Below are 21469 nucleotides of genomic sequence, written 5' to 3' on the forward strand. Positions count from 1 at the left end.
GAGGGCCCACATTATCACCACACATGACAGAAGAACCAACAATAATTTAAAAAAAAACTCTAAAAATCTTATCTCTATGTCTCAATTGGAGCATCAAAACACAATTCCAACAAAACATTATTTCTCAGACTCAAGTTTGGCCAAATTAGTATTCTGACCTGATTTTTACATTATGCAGATAATACAATTTCTCCAAGACGAAATCATCAACTCTTGGCCAAACCTCTAAGTTGCCACATCAGTTACGAGTTCAGTGGCCTGCTAACTTGTATTGCTAATAGCATCTTGTCTTTCTAAACTCACAGAAGGCACTTGCATATGTTCACAGACGATCGGATGATACAGGCACTTAGCAACAATGTTGGATCAGTCAATTTCCAGTTACTGGTCCAAAAGAATGTGAGGACATGAGGTTTTGGTTTGGTTTCTAATAATAGTTTCAAAGATTCATTACCCTGTTTATTTGCAAAATAATTTATTGCATTTGTTATGGGGTTGAGAACAAAGTATCATATTCTTAGTTCACTTATATGTTGAAGATGCTTACATAAGAACTTTGGAATGATCAACCTCACCAAAAGCAAATGCAATAGCTCCCTGAATTGGATGGAGCAGGTAGGAAAAATTAAACATCATATCCATAATGTATAATATCCTACACAAACTTATTTTTATGCAATAGTTTTTTCCAAAGTATATCTTTTAAATCTGCAGAGGCTTTGTTGCAAATCCATATCCTTTTTAGTTATATGAATCTAAAGAGGCATGGATAAGTGATTAAGATAACAGATTATTTGCTACATATTTCCACATTTTTAGCTTTAAGTGGTCCGTAAATCTGATCAGCTATGTGACACTGTATAATTAGAGTTATTGTTTTTGAACAATGTAACAGGGATACATAATCATCAATCTTCTTCTTACTCTTAGAAAGTTCCATTCTTACTCCTATGTTAACCATAACAAAAACATAAATTGATCAGTAAAGTTCAATGACAAATTAGTCATTTTATTTGTAAAGTGCAACTAGAAATAAAGCCTATTATGCACAAGCTGAGCATATGCATAAATTCAAGACAAATTCCCATAAAATAAAATAGTTTACTCTGTTGTTCACAGAAGTACCCAGCGCTAAAGGTTGTAATTTCAATTCTATTAATTTTTCAGAACATTTATTGAAACATGTCACACTAGTTATGTAAACATCCCACTACGTTGCTTAAATAAACCAACATTAAAATGAACAGCACATTTTAACAAAGACTTCTTAATATATTCAGCAAATGATAAGGAATTATTTCATGTGCTTGTGTGCTTGTTGACTAAAATAACAAACAGTTCATAAATTACTTCTAATTTTGCTATACACTGCACAAACTGCATATGCAATCCTCTCCAATACTGCCAAATTATATCTCACAGTTTACATTGATTACGTACATTGATTATTGGTGTTCTGTTGAGAATCCTTAAACAATGTGCTAACAAACTGGTTTAGCAAACATGCAAATTTCACAACCCATCCACCCACACCCACCATCGTTTTACCTGGTTATAAAGACTTGACATTATTTTCATGAACATGTAATTTCAAACTAAATTTAGAAGTTCAAGTGAAATAAGCAATTTACATTAGAATAGAGTTTCAAATAAGATGAAAACCCTTTTTAGACTGCATTTTTTATTTCAATAAAACAACAATAAAATTCTTTTCATTGATGAATCATGTTCTATAAATATCTGGTGTAAAATGAAAATAAAATCCAATTGATAAAGGAATATACTTATGCCTTAGTTACCTAACTATATAGCATTTATCACCCTTCGCTAGAAATAAATTTCAGGAGAATTTTCATGACAAACCTTCATTTATAATTTCCTTGCAGAACTTTAAGTACATAACTCACTGTCATTCTGATGTCATTATGCTTTAAGTGCAAATCCAGTCTACAAAAGGTGGCAGATTATTTGTTAATGAGAGGCAACACAGTTGATTCCAATCATCCTCTTACTTAGCCTCCGTGCATTCAAGTTGGGGTCATCAATATGTGGTAGATCAGTCCCTCTTGCCAATTTAAACACACTGAAAGGCAGCTCTCCTACTCTTTCTGAGATCTGCTAAAGCAGCATAGGTGAAGAATTAAATCTGATTCTTTCTTGTTCTCTCTCTGGCTTTAAACACCACACTTCACCATGAATGGAATTCTTTTCACTGTAAAGCCATTATAGTGAACAACACTTTGGACTATTATTTTTTCATGAAAATATTTCCTATTTCAATAACTATCAAAAGGAACATTCAAATGCTAAAATTAAAAGTTTAATAAAATACAATATTAATGAAGAATATTGAATATTTAAGAATAAACCTATAACTTATTCACATAATATTCTGTATAAAAATATTTTCTGAAGAAATCTGTTGAAGAAATATTTCCGCAGATGACTGAATGGACTCTGCTAAAAATGTAAGCATGATATATTTGAAAGCTTTTTGGAAATTGTAGATGTTTAGAAAAAATTGAGATCAAGATTATAATAAGTTACTGGAAGAATGGAGTAAAATAAGTTATTAGTGACTGAAAAGGTTTGGTTATGTCAATTATATTTGCTCCTGTATGGTGAACATTGAGAAACATAAAGCATTCATGAAAAGAGAAAAACTGACAAAATATATTAACAAGACTGATATATTTGAGAGAAAAAGATAAAGGGGAGAGTGGTAATATATATAATTATTGCTATGAATTTATTATGGATTTTTGCCAGTAGTTAAATCTGACTTCTCCAAAATTCTTAGCTTTCTCCTCAAGAATGCATTGACGAGACTTCCCCACAGATACCATTTTCTTTCATTGTTGCCAGGAAACAAAAAGGAACCATGTCCTAATGAGGGATGGGGAAGGGGCAGCATTCAGACTTGGTCACAGCAAAAATTTTTAAAGGAATGGCAGACAAAAACCAAGTTCACAGCAGGTCTACAGAGAATAAAAATTGGGTGGCGTGATGGTAGCAAAGCTTTTGGCGTTTAGCCAGACCCCGGAGGTTACTGTGTATCACCTTTATTTGAGGTACAGAGCAATGGTCAAGTTTGTAAGGTACCAAGCAATATTTTGCAATGACGTTGGATACTGCTAAGGGAAAAATAATTTGCAGAGATAAAAGAAAACTAAATATTACCAGGTCATTGTCTTCTTCTGAATCTTCTACAGGTATATATTTTTCTAACAAGTGTCTAGATATCCAGTGAAACAATTTATTGGTGGGCGGGGCTGAGGGAGGCTGAGAAATCCAATGGTATTTAAGACAGCTTGTGCCATGTTTTATAGAAGGGCAGAAAGTATAGAATGGAATGCGTATATGAAAATCAAAGTTTATATTGTGACTGAATTCTCCGGCGACCACGGATATTCTAGTATATTTCTAGAGTAGTATACTGTATTGTAATGGACCTTAGTTTCAGTTCAGAGTATCTTCCCAGAATAACCACCTACCGAGCTTTAATTTTCAGGATCTCCTTTACTTTGCTTCCTTAGGATATGCAACTTAAACCAAATACCTAAACCTCTCTTGTGTGTGAGCCGAAATACATACTTGCTGTCCCAATTACGAACAAGAAATGCTGCTGATGTTTGGAATGAATACAACTCTTTTGATGTTAATGTGCAAGTTTAAAGGCTCATTTGCAAGTTTTAAGGAGATAAGCAATGCAAAGTTATGTGGCTCTTTCAATAAAACATTCCCGAAATTGTGGCAGTATACAAAGCATCAAGTCATAGTATTCTTCCTCTCATTGGTTTTCTTCAGTTGGTGGTCACACTTGCTTCCCTCTGGCGTAGTCTTTCTTTCTGTTTTTAAAACAAAATAAGCTTATTGTCATTCAAAGCTTTTGTATTTTGACTGCTTTTGAATTCCAAAATCCACATGAGTTTGCTTAACAAGGCTAATTTGTAGATTTTGGAAGAAAAAGGTACATTTTAAATCCTGAATTCTATCTGCTCTCAAATCTACAATGAACTTTTATCAAAAACAAATCTTAATTTGCTTTTCTTGCTTAGTTCTTTCTTTTGCTCCTTCTATTTTGCTCTCTTTTTTTAAGACAAGGTAATGGGGAACATGTTCTCCACATTAGTGGTTCAAATACTCTCCATTTTGAAGATTTCAGGACTTAAATTGGTGGGGTTATCAAATTAGGATAATTATTTGTACGTCCAATTATAAAGAAGAGAAAATCTGTAGTTGCTTGAAATCTGCAGATGCAATCAACACACACAAAATGCTGGAAGAACTCAGCAGACTAGGCAGCATCTACGGAAAAGAGTACAGTCAATGTTCTGGGCTGAGACACTTCATCAGAATGGGGAAAAAAAAGATGAGTAATCAAAATAAGAAGGTGAGGGGAGGGGTGGAAGAAACACAAGGTGATAGGTGAAATCGAGAAGGTGGGGGCGAAGTAAAGAGCTGGGAAGTTGAGAGGTTAAAGAGACATAGGACATAATCTGATAGAAGGGAAAAGGGGGAATCTGACAGGAGAGGACAGCAGGCCATGGAAGAAAGCAAGGTGGGAGGAGCACCAGAGATGGGCAGATAAGGAGAGAAAGTGAGAGAGGGAAATGGAAATGGGGAATGGTGAAGGAGAGAGGGGTGGGGTGTTGCTGGAAGTTCAAGAAATCGATGTTCATGCCATCAGGTTGGAGGCTACTCAGATGGAATATAAGGTATTGCTCCTCCAACCTGAATGTGGCCTCACCCTGACAGTAGAGGACGCCATGGACTGATATGTTGGAATGGGAAGTGGAATTAAAATGGGTGGCCTCTGGGAGATCTCATCTTTTCTGGCAGACCTGTGCTGATGGAGATTGTGGAGGAGATGCTGCCAATCTGCACTGACTGGAGTCTGCAGATGAGGAAATTGAGGATCCAATTGCACAGGGATGTACTGAGGCCAAGATCTTAAAGCTCACTGATTAGTTTTGAGGGGATGATAGTGTTGAATGCTGAGCTGTAGTCGATAAAGTGCATCCTGACGTATAGTGCATCCAGATGTTCCAGGGTTGAGTGAAGAATTAGTGAGATGGCACCTGCTGTGGACCTGTTGCTCCAGTAGGCAAATTGGAGCAGATGCAAGTCACTTCTTAGGCAGCAGTTAATAGGTTTCATCACCAAACTCTCAAAACACTTCATCACTGTGGATGCAAGTGCTACTGGACAATAGTCATTGAGGCATGTTACCATGCTTTTCTTAGGCACTGGTATAATTGAAGCCTGCTTGAAACAGATAAGTACCTCAGACTGCTGAAGTGAGAGGTTAAAGACTTCAGTGAACACTCCAGCCAGTTGATCAGCACAGATCTTTAGTACTCAGCCAGGTACTAGATCTGGGCCAGATGCTTTTTACTGAGTTATCAATCATAAAAACAACATTACTCTCTTTGTTCCATCAAAAGCTTTGTAATTCTGAGGAAGTTCATTATAGCTTCCTTTCAGTTTGTTTGTACCAGTCAAGGAATCTTCACTAGGTATTTTATAATAACTTCTGATAGGGGTAACCTATTTGGCATATCTTGCTTAAAGAAACTTGACACTAGCTCTTTGCTTTAAATATCACAATATATAAAATGTACAAATAAATAACCAGTAAGTATATTTAGCACTCTGTAAGCTGCAATTATTAAATAGTTCAAAGAAATGTACAGTGTATAGATATCGACAAAAAACAGACTGCTAATAAAAACAATATTACCAGGCTGTTAGGGTTTTTTTTCTTTGTTTCAACTTTCTTTTCTTCAGTTATCTTCTTTACTGATAGTTGAGCTTCTTTCAATCTGAAAAATGATAATATTTTACATTTCAATTTATTGTATATGGGGTTTATTTATCTTTTATAATCACATCTAAATTGCATATACTTATATAATGCTTATGCAAACAGTTTTGCTTTAAATAATTGTGATCTCCCTCTTCAAATCTTTAAAATGCAGGATGATTACAATTTGCTATATCTGAGTGTCCTTAAAAGGTAAACTGACCAATCTTCTGACCCTTAATCATCCTTGATACATGGCAAAAGCAAGGCTTATCATTTTATTAAAAAGCACCTTTGAACTTAGATCATTGAGAAATCAGAGTGGGTGAACAAATTTCACTGCTTCCTCATTTATGACATCTAAGGTTTATGCCATCAGTTTGCCCTACTTTATCATGGGTAGCAAACCAATGGTATGCATGCCCAGGATAGTACACACAAATAATTTTAATGGCACATGGCCTGAAGTGCTGCCTCTTCATTCTTTAAACACACCCAATATTTAAAGATACACAATGAACATTGATTGCACAATGATTCCTGGGATGGCAGGTCTTTCATATGAAGAAAGACTGGATGAACTGGGCTTGTACTCGTTGGAATTTAGAAGATTGAGGGGGGATCTGATTGAAACGTATAAGATCCTAAAGGGATTGGACAGGCTAGATGCAGGAAGATTGTTCCCGATGTTGGGGAGGTCTAGAACGAGGGGTCACAGTTTGAGGATAGAGGGGAAGCCTTTTAGGACCGAGGTTAGGAAAAACTTCTTCACACAGAGAGTGGTGAATCTGTGGAATTCTCTGCCACAGCAAACTGTTGAGGCCAGTTCATTAGCTATGTTTAAAAGGAAGTTAGATATGGCCCTTGTGGCTACAGGGGTCAGGGGGTATGGAGGGAAGGCTGGGTTCTGAGTTGGATGATCAGCCATGATCATAATAAATGGTGGTGCAGGCTCGAAGGGCCGAATGGCCTACTCCTGCACCTATTTTCTATGTTTCTATGTTTCTATGAACAGCAGATTTTTTTGAAGGTATTGTTTCCTCAGAATTTTTTAGTAGTTATGATAGACCACTTTAAACCAAACACAAATATAATTACAGACTACTTGTATCATGTAGGAATTTGGAGTAACAAGAAGTTAACTTTTATTAAGTACAATGCGTTTAAGCATTTAATGGCACTGATGCTTTGCAATAGTTCAACTAAGCTGAAAGTGTTTTGTTAGTGATTTTCATTCATAGTGTCTGAGGCTTCTTGCTTTAATGTCCAAGAATATGTCCTGAGGAAACCATTCACCATGCTCATCACTGACAGTACCAAGATGTGCAGGGAGGAAGTCTAAATGGGAATGCATAAAATAAATCTTCAGTGACTTGTTGCACTCATGGTTTTGTACGCTGGAAGCATGTTGTCAACCATGTTGAAGCATGCAGCTTGGTGCTCTGTAGTTGCCAAAAAAAAAATTTCAACAACATCCGTGAATACCTTCCATGAAATTTTCTCTGGTCCCACTAGAAGTTCTTCCAATTGCCTGTCACTGCTGACCTGTTTGACTTGTGGACCAATAAAAATGCCTTCCTTAATTTTGGTATCAGTTACTCAGGGAAACATTTGTCTAAAGTATCAAAATCTTTCACCTTCCTTGTTTATTGCTTTCACAAAAATTTTCATAAGCTCCAGTGTTACAGGAAGAGGAGGCAAAAATATCTTTATTGAGTCTACAAGTGGCTTATGTGCCACAATTTTCTTCTTGGTGGCTTTGAAAGACAGAAATTTTTGTGCCTGCTGACAGCAGATTCCATCCTTGCAGTCTTGAACCTAGTAATTCTGCTTTTGACTTTGACAAAGCCAAGTCTCTGACCACATCATTTCACTCAGATTGAGTTATCAAAGGAGTCTCACTTGACATAACGGGTTCAAAATCTGTATCAGTATCAGTGTCATTTTCCATTCCTGCCTCATGCATCATGACATTGTTTCCTGCCTCCTTTAGACTCATGTCTCTGGTGGCTTTGGTACTGGAAGGCTATCATCATGTGGCACAGCCTGAAGTTGGGTTATTCAATGGACTTCTTGTTTTTAGCAGAGAAACCAGACGCACTGGTCAGACAGAAGTAGCAGTCTTTCACATGATCTGCTCTCGCTATATCATCGGGACTGCAAATGGCATTGATTTCCGAGTACCTCTGAGCCAAGCTCTAAGATCGACAATGCTTGTTGCACAACAAATGTGAGGAGCCCAGGCTTTGTCTTGGTCGTCAATTTTACACCCAAAGTACAGCTCATAGGCTTTCTTAATAAGAGAAGTCATGCTCCATCTTTGAAATTAAGCAAATTTTGCCAAAAATGTTACAGAAAGTATCATGCCTGTTGCAACATTGGCAAGACATTCTGCTATCACAAATTCTCCTGAAAATGCAATTACTTTATTATAGTGAGTACACAAAATATGGTATGCATGTAGAGCATGCACATCAACATGATCGTAAACTGATATACATGTAAACACAATGCATAGAACGGTGTGTGTGTGTGTGTGATGCTTTTATAGCCTTTCTAAAAGCTGTGCTGCCATGCAGCATCCACCCTGCCTAAGCATGCCCAGACATAACTGAACAAAATAGAAAACTTTAACAACAGGAATTCTGCAGATGCTGGAAATTCAAGCAACATACATCAAAGTTGCTGGTGAACGCAGCAGGCCAGGCAGCATCTGTAGGAAGAGGCGCAGTGGACGTTTCAGGCCGAGGCCCTTCGTCAGGACTAACGATGTTAGTCCTGACGAAGGGCCTCGGCCTGAAACGTCCACTGCGCCTCTTCCTACAGATGCTGCCTGGCCTGCTGCGTTCACCAGCAACTTTGATGTATGTTGCTTAAAATAGAAAACTTTCCAGCTTACATTGTGGGCAACATTTTAATTCACTTGAATTATGAATTGAAACAACAAATATAAATGATTTCAAAAGAAATGGAGTGTGATAGGGGAATTTCATGGTGATTTTCCTGATCAGCAGCCCAAACTTCATAAGATACATCTGAAACTATTCAGGAATTAAAACCTTTGTTGTCTAGTGTTATCTTTACGACCAAGTAAAGCAGAGAATGCTTTTTAACAACCCAAGATCAAGGAGAAATTTTCACAGGAAACATTGCATGTCAGCTTGGCGTTAGCTAGATGGTTGCAAAAACATATGATGTAGATGATAGATTTTGAAATACTCGCAGATTTGCTGTACACATCAGTGCTTGGATAATAAAACGTTGGGCCAGTTGGCTTTGTCTTTGGTTTGCTTAACTCTTTTCTTCCGTTGTTTGTGAGTGCACAATGGATATTTGGTGATAACAGTGAAAGCTGTATTTTGTTTAGTGCTTCCATGAAATTTGTTTGCAATAAACATATTTTCTATATATATATAAATAATTTAAGTTCATCTGTGAGATATGTCTAAATTATATTTATGCTTCTTAGTTTGTACAGAATGTCAGATATATCACCTAAGAAGCAAAAATGTTCAAATGATGGAAAAACAACAGAGATTTTCAAGAGTGGTGGAGTAAGAGTTTTGGCACGATTAAAAAGCGTGATAAAGTATTATGCATCCTATATTCTGAATCAGTGGTCTGCAGGACTTCCTCCATAAAGGAACATTCTGAAACTATTCATAAATGGCTCTACAATGCAAGTAAGCAAGAACAGAAAATGTATTTTTTGAGAAATCAGCAAGAAAAAAATCCGGTCAAATTATTTTGATGACCTCTATTTCAGGTAAAGCCTTTATCACTCAATTTTGTAGGGAAAATGAAAGATGCAAAGAACTGGTTAACTTGCTAATGTTAACTGAACACACCACTGGGGTTGAAGTATGTAAGGCAGTTAGTAAAAGACTGGTAGACAAGTTAATCTTTCAAAAATAGTTTCCCTGACAACTGTTGGTGCATCTAGCGTGATTGATAAGGAGGCAGGTTTTGACAATCTGTTTGCAAAATCTGTTGGACATCCATTGATCAACTTTCATTGTATAGTGCACGAGGAGGCTTTTTGTGAAAAAGCTGGCCTCAAGCAGCTTGAAGAAGCGATGAAAACTGAAACTAAGGTAACTAATTTTATTTGAAAAGTACACAATTTCAGAATTTACTGAGTGAGGTGAATTCAGAGTACGCAGGACAACTTATGTACAGCAATGGTCATTCGCTTAGTAGAAGATCTGTCCTTACACCATTCGTTGATTGTTTGGATGAAATTTATCTGTTCTTGATGAATGAAAATTTTTCTTGTCACAGAAATGTGATGTTGTGTAGATTTATAGATTGATGCTTTTGCAGAAACCTCTTCACATTTACATGACTGGAACACCAAATTACAGGGGTTGACAAACGACTTGATGCTATGTCTGATAATATATAAGCCTCTGGGAAGGAGATCCCTTATTTACTCTCTAACCATGTGATCATGGTGGTACAGATCTACTAATATTAATATTGCAGTATGACCAGCATGAGCTTCAAAGTGATTTGATACCACTTTTGGCTCCTGAGCAACGGAGTTCACCACAATTGTAAAGATATCCACTTTTCATACACTTTTTTTTACATCCCAGAATTAGAAAGAAGAGTTTCATGCAGCAAAATAATTTCAGATTAAATAAGTATCAACTTGAAATAAGAATATTGGTCTAACTCACATTTCAGAATGCTTTCTACATTTGATTAAATATGATAATAGTTAAGCTAGCAGTATGAAAATTATGAAAAGCATACACCATTGAAAAACGCAGCTCCAACAATTTGCTCAATATAAACTCTGATGATAAAGTGTAAGCTGTGATCATTAAGCACAGAATGAATACTATTAAGTTTAAAAGTATTATTAATCAAACCTCAAAACAGAACAAAAGGAAAATTTCTGTTTATGACCATCACCAAATCTGCTTATAAGTCACCAATATCCTTGTATAATAAACACACATCAAAGTTGCTGGTGAACGCAGCAGGCCAGGCAGCATCTCTAGGAAGAGGTACAGTCGACGTTTCAGGCCGAGACTCTTCGTCAGGACTAACTGAAGGAAGAGTTAGCAAGAGATTTGAAAGTGGGAGGGGGAGGGGGAGATCCAAAATGACAGGAGAAGACAGGAGGGGGAGGAATGGAGCCAAGAGCTGGACAGCCTTATATAATAAACTTGATCTAATCAATGCATAAAATTGCTTCAAATGCTTGTTTTTATTTACCTGAATTAAGTTAAAGACAGCAAGAAATCTGAAGAAAGTTGTGTATCTGAGAAAATTTATAATCAAGTTAACATATGGAGAAGAAAAAATGTCCAACAAAGAAAACCTGCTGACTTTGACAGTTATGTATGGGGGAAGAACAGACAATTGAAATACAGTGGATGGACAACCTCTGATATCTATACAAAGAAAACCTGCTGACTTTGACAGTTATGTATGGAGGAAGAACAGACAATTCAAATACAGTGGGTGGACAATCTCTGATAGCTATACAAAACACACTTCTGTGGAGATTGTAAAAAAACCAGATGTTAATTCATTGCTCTAACATATTCAGATGTTATACCTTTATGGGTAATTTCCTTCGAGCATTACTATATTTATAATGTAGAGTAGTCTAAGATAAGGGAAATCAAATTTAAGCAACACACATCAAAGATGCTGGTGGACACAGCAGGCTAGGCAGCATCTCTAGGAAGAAGTACAGTCGACGTTTCGGGCCAAGACCCTTCATCAGGACTAACTGAAAGAAGAGATAGTAAGAGATTTGAAAGTGGGAGAGGGAGGGGGGAGATTCAAAATGATAGGAGAAGACAGGAGGGGGAAGGGATGGAGCTAAGAGCTGGATAGTTGATTGGCAAAAGGGATATGAGAGGATCATGGGACAGACGGGAGGTCTAGGGAGAAAGAAAGGCGGGGGGGCAGAAGCCCAGAGGATGGGCAAGGAGTATAGTGAGAGGGACAGAGGGAGAAAAAGGAGAGAGAGAAAAAAATATTAATAATAATAAAAGATAAATAAATAATGGATGGGGTACGAAGGGGAGGAGGGGCATTAACGGAAGTTAGAGAGGTCAGTGTTCATGCCATCAGGTTGGAGGCTACCCAGACGGAATATAAGGTGTTGTTCCTCCAACCTGAGTGTGGCTTCATCTTGACAGTAGAGGAGGCCGTGGATAGATATATCAGAATGGGAATGGGACGTGGAATTAAAATGTGTGGCCACTGAGAGATCCTGCTTTTTTTGGCAGACAGAGAATAGGTGTTCAGCAAAACGATCTCCCAGCCTGCGTCGGGTCTTGCCAGTATATAGAAGGCCACATCAGGAGCACCGGGCGCAGTATATCACCCCAGCCGACTCACAAGTGAAGTGTCGCCTCACCTGGAAGGACTGTCTGGGGCCCTGAATGGTGGTGAGGGAGGCAGTGTAAGGGCATGTGTAGCACTTGTTCCGCTTACAAGGATAAGTGCCAGGAGGGAGATCGGTGGGGAGGGATGGGGGGATGAATGGACAAGGGAGTCGCGTAGGGAGCAATCCCTGTGGAAAGCGGCGGGGGGGGGGGGAGGAAAGATGTGCTAGGTCAAATTTAAAATAATTACAGAGCTTGAATTTTAAGAAATTGATTTTTTAAAAGTCTACACAAAAGTCAAATTTGCCCTTTTTCAATATATGTTAAGGAACTAAAAGATGATGTGCACATCTGCCTTCCCGTGTTATGTAGGTCTATGCAATGTTTTTTCTTAAACCATTTATTGCTACCATCTGCTAGTGCAAAAGCCACAATACTTGAAATTGTTGTTGAAAAAAACATGTTTTTGTATACTTTTGTCAAGTCTATTTTATCTCCGATCAAATTCCAAATAGAGATTTTGAAAATTACACGTCTCCCTTCCCCCACATATGCCCGAATAGTAATAATTTGCAAACCATTTGTTTAATCTGTTGTTCATGTACAACATTAGTTGCCAAATCATTTAAAGTCCTTCCTCGTATTCTAAGTCTGATAGTGGCAGTTTTTGGCTAGAAAATTTCTTAGAAGGGGAAAATATATAAATAGTGTTCAATATGCTGTGCAATGGGGGACACTCCTATGACTTGTCCCAGGACAAAATAATCAATAATCCAGTGGTCAGAAGTTATTTCACAGATCTTAAGATTGGCCTTAATTTTCAATTTTAGAATTTCAGGTTGTAAATTCTGAGCTGCAAATATTTTTCATCAATTATCTTTCTTTACACCTAATTACGTACATCAGACGCCCCAAAACAATCATTGTCCTCAGTTAATGCACACATGAATATTTATTTACTGTATTGAGGTACAGTGTGGAACAGGCCGTTCTGGCCCTTCGAGCCACACCTCCCAGCAAACCCCTGATTTAATCCTAGCCTAATCGAGGGACAATTTACAATAACCGATTAACCCACCAACTGATGGACTGTGGTGGGAAATCTGAGCACCCGGAGGAAACCAGTGTGGTCACGGGGAGGACATACAACTCCTCAAGAGGCAGTGGCGGGAATCAAACCTGTGTCGCTGGTACTGCAATGTGTTGTGCAAACCACTAGGCTATAATTTTGATGCAAGTAAAACTAGATTGCATATTAGTTTGGCTTTGAGTGTGTGCATTGCTAACACCTTTTACTGGAATGCAGTTGGCAGTCAATGACATCTACTTGTGTGCAATGTTAGTATGAAACCAATGCAATGAAAATGAAATAAATACTCTAGTTTGTATCGTCTCTTAACAGTGTGCAGCAGAACACCAACTCAGCAGCAGGAAAAATGATCATCTACTTGCAAGTTAATTATTAATTAATTCTTACTGGTTGCTCTTATGATCTACAAAGGTTTGGCACGTTCAACATTTTTTATAACCTTTAAAATATATTGGAAATGATATGCCAGATGTTGTTTTGACTAAGCTTCTACATGAAAGTACTACTAGACATCCAACTACGAACGTAAGAAGAATGAACGGAGGTTATGCACAGCAGGAAAAATTGCTTGAAGAGTGGAGGAGAATGCAGAGCACGGCTCTTAGTGGAAGGCCAAATCCACACAAGGTGTTCATGGAGTATTTTCCCCATTGGAATCTCAGCATTGAATAGTCAGTGAGATTTCTGGATTTCAGTAGGAATAACCCCATTGAATTATACCTCCTGCTACTGCCCAAACTATAATCGTTTCATTGGATGAGGCTGTCAAAGCTACTGTGGGCTGAGCTGGAGAAATTTGAGACATCTCACAATTTGCCATCTACCTTTGGGTAAAGTCAGTTATTCAATATAACAAAATACAACAAATTCTCATTTGTCATTGTCGCCTGGGGGAGCAACCCAGAAGATTATTGATTCTCCTTTGGAGCAGGATACTACTGACTATTCCACCTGGATAGTCTGCAGTCCCACAGCTTGAAGATTAAATTCTCCATCTTCTGGTGAACTGTTCCCACTATGACCCTTTCTTTCTCCTCCTGATCTACAGAGATTGTTTCGCACTCACAAAGCCACCAATACCCTATTTCTTCTTCATCTTCCACCCACTCCATTTGCCCATCACCCATGCACTCCTCCCACCGATTCTCCTCCTGCAATGTTCCCATTGGCCCTTTTCACCTTCTTCACTTGGTTCATTTCATGCTCTACTTCCTCTCCTATCAGATTCATTATCTTCAGACCTCCACCTATCACTTCCTAGCTTCTGCTGATATTTCCATTCTTCCCTCTCCCATCGCACTCCTCCTCTGGATTCACCTATTATTTAAAAGTTAATGTCTCGCCCCTCTTCTTTCCCCTTTAATCAGGCTACATCCCCTCTATCCTTCAATCCAGTGAACATCTTGACCCAAACTGTTCACTGTCCATTTCATTCACTGGTAACTGCCTGGCCTAATGAGTTCTTCCAAAATATTGTGACAACTTTTGTTGTCTTCATTCCACAGCAGCTTGTTGTGCTAATGTCTTTTGACCTACAAAACCAGTCAAGACGTGTTTGTCGGGCCACAAAGACAAGCTGACAACGACATGGTTTCTGATTCAAACATACCCAGAAACATGCAAGTCATGACTGCCACTCTGCAAAATAAATGTGACCAAACAGATTACTGGTGCACTGAGACAACAAATTGCACTCTGGACCATGGTGGAGGAACTCTGGAATACTCCGACTGGTTAATTCAAGATTCCTGGTGGTCTGCTGTGGGCTGTGCAACTTTGTCATCATTAATGATCAGACCCTGCCTGTAGAAGATAAATGGAAAGTAACCACACAGCAGGAAAAGGAGTAGGAAATAGCTGCACACTTTCCCTAGAGCCTGGTCTGCATCCACTGAGATCTTAGCTTATCCCACCCGGTCTCTCGATACCTTGATTCCCTCAGTGTTCAAAAAATTGTTCTAACCTCTCTGTTGAACTCATTCAATGAATGACCAAGCACTCAATACTGAGGGAGAGGATTTCAAAGAATTATAATTTTATAAGTAAAACACCTCCCTCATCTTAGTTGTAAAACGTTAACCCTCTTCTGCTTTGATGGATCCCTAAATTCTAGACAGCTAGTAAAAATTAGTGTCTCAGCAATTAATCTGCTGATTTCTTTCAAAATCTTTTATTAAACAATGATATACACTCACTTTTCTAAACTCTAGTCAATATGCTGTCACAAGACAACATTATCTCATAATTCAAACCTAGTGAACTGCACAGCATTGAATCTATGACAAGAATATCTTCCTTATGTGTTGAGGGCAAAGCTACATGCAAAATTCCAGGTGTCCCCTCACCTAGCCATGAATAACTTGAGAAAGTCTTATTACTCGTGCTCCAAATCTCTTATAATAGAGGCTATTTTCATTCCTAACAACTTGTTATTTATACTCTTCTTACAGAATAAATAACCTCAGACTTCCCACATTATAATCTTTCTGACATTTTCTTGTAGACTTATTTAACCTATCTATGTCATTTTGGGAATCAAAGTTGGCAATGAAAATATCAATAATTTCAGATATGCAGATGACACTGTGTTAATTGCAAGTATGGAGGAAGAACTACAAAACTTAATTGATATAATTGTTGAAGAAAGTGCAAAAATGGGTCTATCTATCAATTGCAAAAAGACAGAATGTATGGTGATATCCAAAAAGAAGGAGAATCCCACCTGCAGGCTGAGAATAAATGGGGAAGACATAAAACAAGTACAGAACTTTTGCTACTTAGGAAGCTGGGTGACATCAGATGACAGGTGTGATATGGATATCAAAAGAAGAATAGGGATGGCAAAAGACACCTTTACGAGAATGAAGACTGTACTAACCAATACTAAACTAGGCATGACAACCCGCCTCAGAGCACTGAAATGTTATGTTTATCCGGTTATGTTATATGGCTCAGAATGTTGGGCAATATCTAGTAACATGAGGAAACGAATTGAAGCAGCAGAGATACAGCTTTTGAGGAGGATGGAAAAAATATCATGGATGAAACGAATATCTAACAAGGATGTCATGAACAGAGCAAACACAAAAAGAGAAACAATGTATGAGATCATGAAAACAACGTAACTTCATTGGACATGTGATTAGGAAAGAGGAGTTAGAATGCACTGTAATTATGGGAAATATTGAAGGGAAGAAAGCAAGAGGAAGACAAAGACAAATGATGATGGAGACGGCAGCCAGAGAACTGGAAATGAATACAAATGAATTGATCCACTTGACCCAAAACAGGAGTGTATAGGCCACGGCAGTCAAAGCTCAAACTGGGCATGGCACCTGATGATGATGATGATGAAGATGAAGATGATGTCATTTTGTAATCATGCTTTGTGTTCTACCTAAGAGTCAGTTTACCACCTAGATATGCATGTCAGTAAACTTGAGTCTGTCACACTGTTCTTCCCTTTAACTTATCAATGTACCAAGTATCCAGACCTTCTCGGTTTTTTTGCACTACCTTACTTTCCTTTTTCTATTTTCTATTTATGGTTTATAATTTAAATTTTTAATATTTACTATGGATTTGTACTCCAGGGAGCACAAAGCGCAGAATCAAATATCGCCGTGATGATTGTAAGCTCTCGTATTAATTGTTTGGCGACAATAAAATAGTAAAGTAACGTTGTTCAGGGCCCATTGCTAACAAGATCGATAATAATGTGTTAAACTGAAAACCATATTCCTTCTGTTTTCTTTCTTTAACCAATCTTTGAACTCTTATTTTAGTGTGATTCCCATCATATGGTTCTGAAAATTCAAATATACCATAGCCACTTTCCTACTTGCTCACCTTTCCAATTTCATCTTCTAAATACACCATGATATTCATGACAAATTATTTTCTCTTAATAAAACCATTCTGACTGCATATTTATATTTTTTATTTTCTAAGTGGTCTATAGGTATGATAATAATAATGGATTTCAGCATTTCCCCCACATTGATGTCAAGACTACTAGTAAAAAATTCAGTGTTTTCTCTTTCCCTTCATTCTTGAATAGCAGTTACATTTGCCACCTTCTGGGCTATTGCAAACTCTTGGCAATTTTGGAATATCATCAATAAAGAATGCAATTCCTTTGCTCAGATGCAGACCACCAGGTGCAAGAGACAGGATAGATTTCGGTCCAATGAGTTTTGACTGCACTCTGCTAATACCGATTAATTCCTGAGAGTGGAAGTGGAGGAAGGAAGAGGATGAAGATATGGAGGGGGTGTTTTTGACCAGTGGTCCCCAACCGCTGGGCCGTGGACCAGTACTGGGCCGCAAAGCATGTGCTACCGGGCCGCAAGGAAACGACATGATTTGGCGATATGAGTCAGCTGCATCTTTCCTCATTCCCTGTCACGCCCACTGTTGAGCTTGAACGCACACGAGGTTATTACGCACGCGTCATCCATGTCAGCATGGGAAGGAGATCAACTCCTCGAGCTTGCAAATGACGGCGGGCTGAAACGTATGTTTGACATAACATCTCTGCCAGCATTCAGGATCAAAGTCAAGGCTAAGTATCCTGAGACAGTCACGAAAGCACTGAAAACGTTGCTTCCATTTCCAACATCATATCGCTGCGAGTGGAGTTTTCTGCAATGAATGCAATGAAAACTAAATTGCGGAATAGACTGGACATAAGGAACCCCCTTCAAGTATCGCTGTCTTCCATCACCCCTCGATGGGACCGTCTGGTTGCAGGGAAACAAGTATTCAGCCCAGGGCTCCCACTGATTCAGCGATACTGGTGCGTTGCAATGATTTTATATGTTCATATGGGGAAAATATGTGCTGTGTGTTTAATATCCAAACGTTACTTAAAATGTTATGATGCTATTGACTTGTAAGTGACTAATATAACCATATAATAATTACAGCACGGAAACAGGCGATCGCGGCCCTTCTAGTCCGTGCCGAATGCTACTCTCACCTAGTCCCGCCGACCTGCACTCAGCCCATAACCCTCTGTTTCTTTGATATACCTATCCAATTTTTCTTTAAATGATAATATCGAACCTGCCTCTACCACTTCTACTGGAAGTTCGTTCAACACTTACTTCAAGCTCCCCTGTTAATTGACTTATCACTATATTCATGGGAGGAAAATATGCGCTGTGTTTAATATTAAATTCGTTAGATAAACCCTTTTAGAAACGAAATTGAGTGTATTAGCCACTTATCACCTATATTCCGGTCGTGATTAACACCCACCACTCCCCCAACAGAATCGCCAAAAACGATTTGTAGAAAATAATCGGCACATACACACATACGCAAGTCACGCATGCACACTGGGTCTTGCGCAAGGTTTCATGGTCATTGTAGTCTTTCTTGGGGTAAACAGAACGTAATCGACTGCTACTCTTGTCCATCGGCAACCCTACCTCCGCCCCCCCCCCCCCAAGAGTTGGCCGGTCCGCAAGAATATTGTCAATAAAAAACCGGTCCGCGTTGCGAAAAAGGTTGGGGACCCCTGTTCTTGACAACCACATTCTGGCTTGACTATCCATGATCAACTCTTCCAAGTGTGCTAATAATAAACAGAACCTCAGTTTCCAATTCATCAACAATTTGAAGTCCTGTGCAGCCAATGCTGCTGATACGCAGAACATTCATTTGGCCACAATCCCAAAATAACAGCCATTACATAGTACACATTCCAGCTCACACTTATAAATACCATGCCACTGATGAATTAAGCTTCTGCATTTATTTCACACCATCTTCTCCTTCGGCCTTTGAGTGATTTTTCTGTGCGAGGGCACACCAGTAACTGCAGTTGACTGGGGGAAAGCTGGTGACATGATATTGAGAGCTTCTGGATCTTGGAGACCCAGTTGCAGACTGCCAATTCCCAGGTGCACAGCAGCAGTTTGGGTTGCCTGGTTGACAGGCAGTGATGGAAATAGTGGAGTGGATATGGAGGGATCATTGATGTCATTGGCCTGGGAGAGGAGAACAAGTGCCTCCAGGCTGGTGTCACTAATTGCCAGTCATGATCAGATTGCTGGACTGCAGTGACTTTCTGCAGACACTTTTCAGTGTGAACACAGACAGCTTCCTTGGGTCCACCACTGCATGGAGTTAGGCATGGGCAGTGAAAGCTGAGACTTGTCTCTCCAAAGCTGCAGTATGGATGGGACCACAATGGCACTACAGGAATATCTGGGCTTCAATAAGCTTTTCAAAACATCTTGTCCAAAATTAATGATTGCCTCCTCCAGGTTTATTGACACAGAAGGCTTTCTAATGATCTCTCAAAATAACAAGCACATTTCCGTCAGTCACCTTCTTTTGGCTCCTTCACTGAAATCTCATTGGAATCCTGCACAGCAAAACAGGACTAAAACTCAGTTCTTTTCAAGATGCCAGCAATAATCAGGCGTGCTAACTGCATCAGGTCAGAGGGACACAGGTAAACATCATATCATGATCCCCATGTCCATTTTATCAGTTATCCAATGTGGGGCCCTGTGGCAGTAATTCTACTTTCAGACGTATGCTGTGATGGTACTGAATGGATTTTAACATTAATTGCTAAATTTCAGCAACTCACACAGTTTTATTAAAGCAACTCATCAAATCACTTCATATTCAATCAATATTCTTTATATGGGAATAGATATTTGATTAATGAGGAGTGTTGAAAAAACTTACTGGTTTGTACTTTTCTGTGAGATTTTGCCATTCATTTCACACACAAACGCCCAGAGAATTTTAACACTGGTGGAAATTCTGTCGATCTAGCAGAAATTTTGCTTTCTCTCTCTACATATATATTATACATACACTTCTTCCACTGTCCATCGATTTTCGATGTTGACTGAGGCCTAGGCAAGATTGTATGGAAGATCGGCAGTTGCCCATGCTGCAAGTCTCCCCTCTCCACGCCACTGATGTTGTCCAAGGGAAGGGCACTAGGACCCATACAGCTTGGCAGCAGTGTCGTCGCACAGCAATGTGTGGTTAAGTGCCTTGCTCAAGGACACAACACGCTGCCTCAGCTGGAGCTCGAACTCACAACCTTCAGATCATTAGACCGATGCCTTAACCACGCGCCACACATATATACACACACACATACACAGGACTGAAATAAACCAAAAAACTCCAAAAACTTCATGTGGCAAAATTGGGCCACCATCTTTAAAGCTTTCTAAAATCAATTACTGAGAAATCCACATTGGTAGAATTTCTATTTGCTTATTATGGAATATTCTTTCTCTTTGTAAAATGAACCTCTCTTAACCAAACTCATGAAATTTAGGCATACATTGATATGAATTGAGATTCACTGACTCCAACACACCTAAAGGGTATTGCAGATATTTTTCTACAAAAGGTTTAACATTACAGAGCATCAGTGGGATTCCATTTGCTTTTTCAACTAGCGCCACAATACCTATCAGGGTCCTGGCAAGTAGTATTATGTCAAGTCAAGTGGTAAGATCCCAGACAGCAGTGTCAGTGATACCAGTGACCTTCAGTTCTCATCAATATGCTTGGTTGGTGGTTAATCAACAACAGTGTTCCGAACACTAACTTGACCTCAAAGGGACTCTGATTACAAAGGAAACTGAACTAATATGGGAAGATTCACTCCTTACTGTGTTAGCAGCATACGGAAGGAAATAAAGCAGGCAGGTTAGACTCAACCCACTCTCTCTACAACAAATTCTTCCAATAAAAGATTTAAAAAAATGATGCCTCTGTCCCTGGCACATCCTGTCTGATTTTATTCTTCATGAGTTATTCATACAACTAATACCCCAAGTTTGACAATGAGAATTTCTACCCCTACATGCACAAATTAAATATTCATAAAGTTAAAACTATAATTACACGAAGAGCTTTTATACTCATATTCAGATCATTTGAATGTGAAAAGGTAGAAATCATCTTCAAGGATTGCTTCTAACTCAGAACATATTTAGCTGTACTTATTCGACACTGATGGTAACATTGCCTGCCAATCTATGATGAATTTAGCAAATTGTGAAAAAGAAGTTACACCTCAGCACTGAGCATTTAATATAAGACATTGTGTTTGAAAGTAAAGACAGATACATGCTGTCAAAACAACAGCAGTTTGAAGCAAACATACAGTATATTGACCATTAATAAAATAGAAAGACTGTCTCAAACTGTGAAAAAGATTTATAGCTTTGA

At 38.6% G+C, this 21469-nt stretch overlaps 1 protein-coding gene across 1 annotated transcript in view; it reads right to left on the reverse strand.

The window, feature by feature from the left end:
* Window positions 1–3709: 3709 nt before the first annotated feature.
* Window positions 3710–21469, reverse strand: part of fmn1 (formin 1) — a 386619-nt gene continuing 368859 nt past the window's right edge. Inside the window, exons 16-17 of the mRNA XM_063050982.1 lie at window positions 5744–5825; window positions 3710–3848 (exon numbers count right to left, since the gene is read on the reverse strand). Coding sequence (XP_062907052.1) covers window positions 3804–3848; window positions 5744–5825 — 127 coding nt within the window. The 3' untranslated portion in view covers window positions 3710–3803. The remainder of the gene's footprint in view (window positions 3849–5743; window positions 5826–21469) is intronic.

This window comes from Mobula hypostoma, chromosome 1 (assembly GCF_963921235.1).
Source record: "Mobula hypostoma chromosome 1, sMobHyp1.1, whole genome shotgun sequence".
NCBI classification, from domain to species: domain Eukaryota; kingdom Metazoa; phylum Chordata; class Chondrichthyes; order Myliobatiformes; family Myliobatidae; genus Mobula; species Mobula hypostoma.